The sequence below is a fragment of the Gossypium arboreum genome, chromosome 11 (genome assembly GCF_025698485.1).
Source record: "Gossypium arboreum isolate Shixiya-1 chromosome 11, ASM2569848v2, whole genome shotgun sequence".
Lineage (NCBI taxonomy): Eukaryota > Viridiplantae > Streptophyta > Magnoliopsida > Malvales > Malvaceae > Gossypium > Gossypium arboreum.
The window spans coordinates 7,938,766-7,948,066 of record NC_069080.1 but is presented as its reverse complement, the minus strand read 5'-3'; the positions used below and the strand labels follow the sequence as shown (position 1 = coordinate 7,948,066).

General features: G+C 34.7%; 2 protein-coding genes across 3 annotated transcripts; both read left to right on the top strand.

Moving 5' to 3' along the window:
* Nucleotides 1-1,561: 1,561 nt before the first annotated feature.
* LOC108471172 (histone deacetylase complex subunit SAP18) lies at nt 1,562-3,916 on the top strand. The gene is made up of 6 exons (XM_017772775.2): nt 1,562-1,831; nt 2,082-2,114; nt 2,741-2,851; nt 2,937-3,032; nt 3,426-3,500; nt 3,588-3,916. Exons 1-6 carry the CDS (start codon nt 1,631-1,633, stop codon nt 3,642-3,644), a joined length of 573 nt encoding a protein of 190 aa, XP_017628264.1. The 5' UTR covers nt 1,562-1,630; the 3' UTR covers nt 3,645-3,916.
* A 926-nt stretch (nt 3,917-4,842) lies between these two features.
* Nucleotides 4,843-9,144, top strand: LOC108473892 (polygalacturonate 4-alpha-galacturonosyltransferase-like). Of its 2 annotated transcripts, XM_017775700.2 has the most exons (12): nt 4,843-5,138; nt 5,227-5,282; nt 5,389-5,543; nt 6,002-6,036; nt 6,138-6,197; nt 6,306-6,440; nt 6,566-6,632; nt 6,712-6,752; nt 6,834-7,168; nt 7,283-7,640; nt 7,759-8,340; nt 8,602-9,144. In XM_017775700.2, the coding sequence occupies exons 3-12, from the start codon at nt 5,402-5,404 to the stop codon at nt 8,875-8,877; spliced, it is 2,031 nt and encodes a 676-aa protein (XP_017631189.1). In that variant the 5' UTR covers nt 4,843-5,138; nt 5,227-5,282; nt 5,389-5,401; the 3' UTR covers nt 8,878-9,144. The 2 variants fall into 2 exon arrangements, with proteins under 2 accessions (XP_017631189.1, XP_017631187.1); XM_017775698.2 differs by having other exon boundaries at nt 4,843-5,282.
* Nucleotides 9,145-9,301: the final 157 nt, after the last annotated feature.

Genomic DNA, 9,301 nt, shown 5'->3' with positions numbered 1-9,301 from the left:
TAATTAATAAAATATTATGTATAAGCAAAGTACTAAGTGAAAAGTGACTAGAGTATGGAATAAAGATGATTAAGGTACGCTCTATCTAAAGTTCTTTTTATTTTTCATGCTTTTCGTAGGTAATAGAGTACGAATTTCATAGTAAGCATAACAATTATATCGTCAAATCAATTCAAATGGGATTTAAATTAGAGCTCTCTCAAGGACAAGATGGAATTATTGATGCATGGCATGTCGGGGTTGTGTTTTTCAAATTTGTCCCCTAGTAAACTTACTTGTTTTCGAGCTTGTCTTGTTTGTGAAGTGGTGTTCTACACCTTTGTGGCTAAAGTTTTAACTGCTTAACAAATAAGTTCCCCAAGATAGATGGGTGGTAAACAAAAGCTTAGCACAGACTGCAATTTGCTGCACATCACTGTCCTAGCCTACATCCAGTACAGGGTGTGGGTGCCTCTCTCAAGCCTTTGCTCTCTACACCACTGAATTGCATTTGCATAAATCAAAGTTAACACTTATCTTCCACTTTGGATTTTCTTTCTTTTATCAAATAAATATTTTTAAATTATGAGAAAATAAGATCAAAATGCCTAAGATTGAAATTAAACTCCAATAAATATGTGATTGTGTGACAAGCATGCTAATAATTTGTGAAAGAGTTTTGTAATCTATAAATAATACGGAAAGAAAGCTTGAAACCTGGAGATAAAATATTAGGATGTGCATCGGATTGATTCGATGTTAATATTTATAAAATTTGCCTATTTAGTTCTTAGAGGCTTTTTTTTTTTTTTTCAGTTTTAAATTTTGGGTTGGGTATTGTTAGGGCTTAGATTAATTGGGTTGGTTTGATATGAGTATTGGGTAGGGATATGGTAATCAGAATATGAGTTTTAGTATTTATTAATTAAAATATATTGGGAGGGTTATGAATAAAAAGACACTGTACTGCTAACCAAATAACCAAAAAGCTGACTTATTTAGGTGTAATCCTAGTTATGGGTGACTATTTAATTTATTCGAGTCGAATCGAGTAAAAAATTTTCAAGTCAAGTTAAGTTGAGTTAATGAATCTTATTAATTATACTCAATGTTGCGTTTACATGGACTGATTATTTAACTAGTAGATTAAGTACAAGATTATTTAACTATATAAACAACACAATGGTTTTACTTTTTAACTTTAGAAAATATAAACATTTATCAAAACGGTGTAATTTTATCTTTTTATTTAGATTTTAGATAACTCAAATTGTGTAATTTATATTCAAATTAAAATCGAAGATTTTAAGTTTTTATTTAATTTAATCCTAATAACCTTATTAACTCAAATAACTTAAACTACTCAATACAAAATTTAAATTTTTATAAAAAATTTTCGAATTGAATCATTTTTTTGTTCATCCCTAATCCTAGCTAGGTAGATGGGTGGCAAGGTATCTTCTTTGTTGGGCAGTTGTAACTCGGCAATGGGCTAGTAAGCCAATACAGGGTTGGACCGAAATCCTAGCAACCGTAACGTGAGTTAAGGATTTAAGACTTAAAAGTTTATTCCAATTGGGCCCAAAAATTACTTACTTTACAGATTCAGATAGCTGTATATATGATCAGCTGAAAGATGGCGAAATGATCTATGAGCGCGGCTGTGCTAAGCTTTTCCATAATTGAAGCAAGAACCAGCAAGCCCAAACTGCGATTACAAACTTCTGTGGGGGAAAACATGGCGGGAGCAGCTGAACCACAAAAACGCCAGAGCGGGAGACCGTTCCCACCATCGGCGAGAGGTCCGCCTCCTCCTCCTCGCCCTCGCTTTGAACCTGTTGATCGCGAAAAGGTACCCCCTTCCCTGTTTTTTCTGTTCATGTACCCCCTATATATTTGAAATTCTAGGGTTTCAAGGCTCTTAATCTACGTATTCTTGAATTAGAATCGCTAATCTGTAATGTTGCGTAGGGTTTCTACTAAAGGAACTTAGTTGTCTTTTAATGCTTAGTTTTTATTCGTATCTGCTTTAATCTTTTTAGGGTTTCAAAGCTCTATCCTTTGGGTTATGATTTTCTTTTTCTTTTTCTTCTGTAATGCAGACTTGTCCTCTATTGCTTCGCGTTTTCACTAAGGTAATGTTCATTTCTCAGAGCTCTGACCTCATTTTTCCTAGTTTAATATGAGCTTGCCTTGTTCCAGCTGCTTTGTTCTGGAGATGCTTTTTTTGATCCGTGTAGATGATTTTGAACTCTCCTATCACTTTAGTTGTGCCTTGAGCCATAGAAACCTACATTGTTGGTGAAGTTCCTTTTCCATGGTTTAGGGGATATTTAAAATTTTTACTTAGGAACTTCAAAATCACATTTACAGAGTCAACTGATGTCCAGGACACTTGGAAAAGGTGATTGGCAAGACTTGTAGTATCAATAGATTTAGGCATAAGTTTATTCCCTTTATATTTTCCAATAGCTAAACGCTTTAAGTTCATACACCCATTAGAGAACCTTGGTCTTTCGGGTAAGATGAATAAGTCCCTGTGAGCAAAAGGTTAGTTCGCAGTCAATTTGTCCATACTCTTTTAAGTGGTACTGTCATGGTGAAAGTTTGCAGTGTCCAACGGTTAGCATCTGTTAATTGTTGTTAGGGATACTTTCAAGAAAAGACAATAATTCGTGGAAGTGGAATATTTGTCTTTTTCCTGTTTCTTATACATGGAGAAGTTCTTCAAGCTTTTGACAATTTGTTGTTAAATCCACAGATTGGTGGTCATCATTCTAAAGAAGATTTTGCAGTGAGAGGCAAGGAACCCAAGGATGAGGTTCAGATTTATACATGGAAGGATGCTACGCTTCGTGAGTTGACTGATCTGGTATGTTAATAGTTTAGTGTAGTTTGTTCAATTGTCAGTACTGTTTTAAACTTTACTGGTACATAACATTCTACTTCTTTTACAGGTGAAAGAGGTAGCTCCAGCAGCAAGGAGAAGAGATGCAAGGCTGTCCTTTGCATTTGTATATCCTGACAAGAATGGACGTTTTGTGGTGAGAGAGGTTAGATTTTTTTTTTCTCTTGCCTGCATAACTTTTCATCCTTGTGTATCCATATAACTTCGAAAGCTGAGTTCAGTATGTTGTTGTTCCTATGATGACTTATTGAGATTAACTTTTACTATGGCTTTAATAACCTTGTGAGGCTGATAGTTCCCCGCGAGGGTTGGGGGGGAACCTTGTGAGGCTAAACTCTGTCACGTTGGTAACACATTAGTGATGATATGTATGCATTATGTAGTAAAGTTTATGAACTTATGATGATAATGACTGGAATTTCCACATAGATAAGACACCTTTATGGTGTATATTAATGCATGTATTGTGTAGCTGATACATGAATTGTTCCTATGAGAAAGTTTGCGCGATTAATGATGTAAGTTATTGCTTTGTCAGGTGGGAAAGACCTTTTCTTACGGTAATGTGAGGAGATTAGATGACAGCAAAACCTTGGGTGAACTGAGCTTTGAGGTAGGCTGGATCTCCCGTGAAACAGCATTGTTTAGTCTCTTACATCTGCTCAAGCTGTGCCATTGATCTTTTTGTTGACATATGCAGATTGGAGATTACTTGGATGTGGCTATTATGTCAGCAGAGCTTTCTTCTGTCCGATAAGTGACTTGGATCGGGAGGTGCTGCAATGCATTTCCCACGAGTTTATCCTACTATGTTAAGGAAATCATCAAGAAGATGCAAGTATTGTGTGATTGAACTTTGTAAAATGTTTGAAAGGTAGTGATCCTTGTAGGGAACCTTTAATGGTCCTTGACTTGTTAATCCTTTGTAAGATGGATCTAGTAATGTAGCTTGAGATTTTTGGGTAGCATTTTTAACCGTATGGAAACTTCAGTGCAATTTAAAGGTGGCCTTTTGAGATTTGTTTAAAATTTGGCTTCAGTTTGTCAACTTAACCTTTTTCATTGATAGTAATTAATGTTTTTATCAGATACCTAATTGACATGAGTTTAAACCGGGTGATATTTATCTTCACCCAAACATTATATCAAAAAGCATTAATAAAATCTTATTTATATTATATTCATTATGTTAAAATATATTTTAAAATTACAATCGGATTTATGAAGCTGTAGAATTATGTATTAAATTAAAGGTTTAAGTCACAATTTGACACTTGAATTATACACTTTTTTTTTTTATTTCAATATCCAATTTTTTTATTATCTCATTTCAGTATTTGAATTATCATTTTCGTCTCAATTTATCCCAAAATTATTTGTTATCCAATAAGAATTTGCCATATCGTATATTTTTATTTTTAGGTCAATGGAGATGAAAATGATAATTTAAAATGTATTAAATGAGATAAATGTTTTATTAAAATAAAAAATAAATATAATTTAAAAGCTAAATCATACCATCAACCTAAAATATAATTATTAATAAATTCACTCACATTGAAAATAAAATAAATAAAAAATCACAGACGACATTTAGTAATTTTTATTTTTGCTTGTGAAGTATTATAGAATAAAAAAAAAATCAAACAAAACCAAAAAATAAATAGATGAAAGTGAAAGTGGAGGGGTGATGGACTCAAACTCAAATTACTTACTAGTAACTTGACTCCATTACGCTCATAATTCACTAATTTAATTGGTTTACAATTAATCTTCTTGGTGCAATCAAATGTTTAAAAGGGAAAATACAAATTACGTAGTTGGCATAGTTATAAGTTTAGGCCAGCCACGTGTCGTACGTATATTGGCTATATTAAAATCAGGCGGCCCCGGCCAGACTATTTATGAAAACGACACCGTACGTGTTGGCTAGAAAAAAGTTATTAAACGGAAGATAATTTATTAAATTTACAACAATTATCCCCAAATATGAAATATCATCTCTATCTTTGGGAAGGGAAAGAGATGATATGTGAAGTGAAAAAGGATTAAAAGAAAAAGGAAAATCGAAAACCTGGGCGGTGATTGAAGATCGACTGTTCTTAGTTTTATCCCCAAATTCATTCTGTTGCTTGCCTAGGGCAACCAGATTAACACATTCTTATCCAAATTTTAATTCCTCACTGTTGAGATATATAATTTTGTTAAAGCCTCCACTACCAGTTCACACTTCCCTTTCTCTACACGCCAAGTAACACTAATCCTTTTTTTTTTTTTCTTTTAACTAATGATAGTATTTGAGTAACACTTAGCTTTCAATGGATTTCCATTACTACTAGCTTTTGCTTCGGATTTGCTGCTCTCTGTTGCACGAGATCTCCTCACTTTTTAACTCGTAATTATCCGTTCACTTTTCTTTTTTCTTTTTTTTATTCTGGGATTTCCACTGTATCTTTTTTTCTTTTTCCCCTTTTCTGAGTGATGTTCTTGTTGTTCCTTAGGCTTTGATAGCCAATGGCGTTGAAGCGGGGACTATCAAGTGTGCGTGTACTAAGCAACAGAAGTTCTGGATCTCGATTGCCTATTGCCATTCTTGTTTTCTTCTCAGTTCTCGCCCCACTTGTTTACTTTGTCGGTCGAGGGCTTTATATTTCTGGTTTGTTATTTTTACTCACATTTCTAAGTTGCAATTAGCAGATCTCTCGTCGTCTTTGATTTTGATATTTGATTTATATATATGTGTTTGTCTTTTCTCTCTTATAAAATTTGGAAAGTACCTTACATTTTAATTGATTATGAGCTTTGGTTAGTGATCCATACAAAAATTCTTGGCATCTGATCCGATTAGAAAATTTTAAAAGTTCAAATTACTTGACTTCAGTTACATTACATTTGTCGGTAATTGTGGTGTTCCTTGGAAGTTTCAATTTTAACTTGTTTCTCCACTTCACCTAACTAAAGTTTGTTGAATTGCTTTGTGATTCCTAAATTGAGATATCAAGTCAATTGTGTTCTTATCCATTTTGATTTCTTTACTTTTCAATGTTTCAAACATTTTGGTCTTTTCTACTTGATTGTACTTGACCTTTGTTCCGATTTCTGTTTCTTGTGCAGATCAAAATAGTATTCAAAGTGATTTTAGCAAACAGGTTGCCTACTCTAAAGCTTTTCCGTTTACATTGGTTGTCTTAGGTTACAAACTTGATGACTTCTTTGTTCTCTATGATTTTCAAACGGTTGCCTTTTGCAGAATGTTGATTGGAGAGAAAGGTTGGCTCTGCAATCTATCAAAAACCTTTTCACTAAGGAGGTAAATGCATCTTGTAGAATATTCCGTACAAGCTAATCATGTTTCTTGCTCTGACAAGTGTTGGATTTTAACTGTCAATTATATGATGCCACACTTGATCAATTTTAGGTTGTTGATTTTGTAACTACAAGCACGGCTGATTTGGGGCCACTAAATCTTGATTCTTTTAGAAAAGGCAATTTGTCTGCGTCATGGAAAGTTGTTGGGGTAGAGACTTCGGTTCAGGATAATGCTATTTCAAAGGTTTGAATAATAGACCAGTCGCTTGTATTGGCACTTCCCATTTTTCTCAATCCCTTTGCTGGAACTATTTTTCCGATTTTAGTTTCTGATTGACTGATATTTGCTGGATCCTTACATGTTCAAAGTCAAACCAAAAGGCTACAGACTTGAAACAAGAAACATCTCAGGATAAAGAGGGAAAGTTTCTAGATGGTAATTTATTTCTTTGTTAAATGTATGCATAATGCTCTTTGTAAAATTTCACTCATGCTAACCTGCCTGTTCCATGCAGATGATCATTCACATGATACACCTGCTAAAATACTTCGAAGGGTAATTACCTTCTTTTGATGCACTGTTTGCTTTAGTGTCATATAGAATTTTATAATAAATGGCATTTTATTTACCTTGCAGCAACTTAGAGATAATAGACGTGAGAAGTGGGCCACTGAATTGGTGAAACAAGATGAGAAAGTTACCTTGAAACTTGAAAATGCTGCCATTGAACGATCCAAAGCTGTAGACTCTGCTGTTTTGGGCAAATACAATCTATGGAGGAGAGAAAATGAGAATGTTAACTCTGATTCCACAGTGCGCTTGATGAGGGATCAAATTATAATGGCAAAGGTTTATGTCAGTATAGCTAAGTCAAAAAATAAGCTTGACTTGCAACAAGAATTGCAAATTAGGCTGAAAGAGATTCAGCAGGCCTTAGGAGAGTCAACGGCTGATTCCGGTCTACCTCACAGGTAAAGGATACTCAATCCTGAATCTCATTGGCTATGTGGTCTATGTTACCTCTGTTTTTGCTCTTATTGATTCTGGCAGTTCCTTTTTTTGTGTTCTCATGCAACTTTGTTTAGTGCATCTGAGAAAATTAAAGAAATGGGTAAAGTTCTATCCAAAGCAAGAGAACAATTGTTTGATTGCAAGTTGGTTACTGGAAAGCTGAGAGCAATGCTTCAGACATCGGAAGAACAAGTTAGGAGATTGAAAAAACAGAGCATGTTCCTGAGTCAATTAGCTGCTAAAACAATTCCCTATTCAATCCATTGCTTGTCATTGCGTTTGACCATACAATACTACCTCCTTCCCCAAGAGAAGAGAAAGTTCCCTAGAAGTGAGAATTTGGAAAATCCAAATCTCTACCATTATGCCCTCTTCTCTGATAATGTCTTGGCTGCATCAGTTGTTGTCAACTCAACCATCATGAATGCCAAGGTGATATAAGCTGCCTTATCTTGTTTAACTGTCTAAAGTAGAAAGTGATCTATAGACTTTTTTAAGAATTGAGCCTTAGGTGCTTTCTGGACTGTTCTTTTCTTGGTGGTATATGCAGGATCCTTCGAAACATGTTTTTCATCTCGTTACCAATAAACTTAATTTTGGAGCAATGAACATGTGGTTTCTGTTGAATCCCCCTGGAAAAGCCACCATTCATGTTGAAAATGTTGATGAATTCAAGTGGCTTAATTCATCCTATTCCCCTGTCCTACGTCAACTTGAGACTGCTTCGATGAAGGAGTATTATTTCAAGGCGGATCATCCAACTGTATCTGGATCTTCAAACATGAAGTATCGAAACCCGAAGTATCTCTCAATGCTTAATCACTTGCGGTTCTATCTTCCACAGGTCTACCCCAACTTAGATAAGATACTGTTTCTTGATGATGACATTGTTGTCCAGAAAGACTTGACTGGATTATGGTCTGTGGATCTGCATGGAAAAGTGAATGGTGCTGTAGAAACTTGTGGTCAAAGCTTTCATCGTTTTGACAAGTATCTTAACTTCTCAAATCACCATATTTCACAAAACTTTGATCCTAATGCTTGTGGATGGGCGTATGGAATGAATATGTTTGATCTCAAGGTGTGGAAAAAGAAGGATATCACTGGCATATACCACAAGTGGCAAAATATGGTGAGTCTATGAATGACTATCTATCTGTTATCATATTATTATTTTCTGCTTCACACAGACACCCCTTCATGCATTCATACAGAAATTGTTTTCTGATTGATGGGTCAAATTCTCAGTTTATCAATCATCATATACAAGTTCTAGTGGACATGTAGCTAAGTTATATATGCCAAGTGATTGTATTATAGTTAATTATCATTATTGCTTGGATGTTGAATTGTACTGATTGATGCATGTTCCCTTTTTTTCAATGTTTATCAGAATGAAGATAGGGCATTGTGGAAGCTTGGGACACTTCCCCCGGGGTTGATCACATTCTATGGTCTAACACATCCACTTGAGAAGTCATGGCATGTACTTGGTCTGGGCTACAATCCAAGTGTAGACAAGAAAGAAATCGAACATGCAGCAGTTATCCACTACAATGGCAACATGAAACCATGGCTGGACTTGGCTATGACAAAATATAGACCATATTGGACCAAGTATGTCAAGTATGATCATCACTACCTTCGCAGTTGCAACCTTAGTGAATGAAAGTGAATTAAGTGTGGCATTTTGGTTTTTTGCTTTTCTTCTCTCTATCCCCACATTGTTTATTCTTCTTTGTATTTCATTAAATTCATTCCTTTAGTGCTCACCCGTTGGAACGAGTTAACGAATTGTATGCAATGTTGACCTTTGAAGACACCCTATGATTTTTTACATTTAGACAACAGAATAGGTGGAATCTTATATGAATGTATTTTTTGAACAACGGCTCCCCTTTCTAGATTTAAATTTATATCTTTATAAAGACTTAAATTTCTTGCTTTGTTTCTTTTTGGATGACTGCTTGAACCTGTACTGTACCATACCTTTTAATGTTTATATGGTGATGGATCTAAACTCAATTTACTTCTCTACATAGTCTATCTCTAAACTCAGATCCATCACCATATAAACATTAACAACCTTCATC

Excerpts from the sequence above, each read along its gene's own strand:
- LOC108471172 (XM_017772775.2), top strand. The coding sequence starts at position 1,631 with ATGAGCGCGGCTGTGCTAAGCTTTTCCATAATTGAAGCAAGAACCAGC. Across the intron at positions 1,832-2,081 it reads AACCTGTTGATCGCGAAAAG|ACTTGTCCTCTATTGCTTCG; the intron begins GTACCCCCTTCC and ends TCTGTAATGCAG. Across the intron at positions 3,033-3,425 it reads GACGTTTTGTGGTGAGAGAG|GTGGGAAAGACCTTTTCTTA; the intron begins GTTAGATTTTTT and ends TTGCTTTGTCAG.
- LOC108473892 (XM_017775700.2), top strand. The coding sequence starts at position 5,402 with ATGGCGTTGAAGCGGGGACTATCAAGTGTGCGTGTACTAAGCAACAGA. Across the intron at positions 6,753-6,833 it reads CTGCTAAAATACTTCGAAGG|CAACTTAGAGATAATAGACG; the intron begins GTAATTACCTTC and ends TTTACCTTGCAG. Across the intron at positions 8,341-8,601 it reads ACCACAAGTGGCAAAATATG|AATGAAGATAGGGCATTGTG; the intron begins GTGAGTCTATGA and ends AATGTTTATCAG.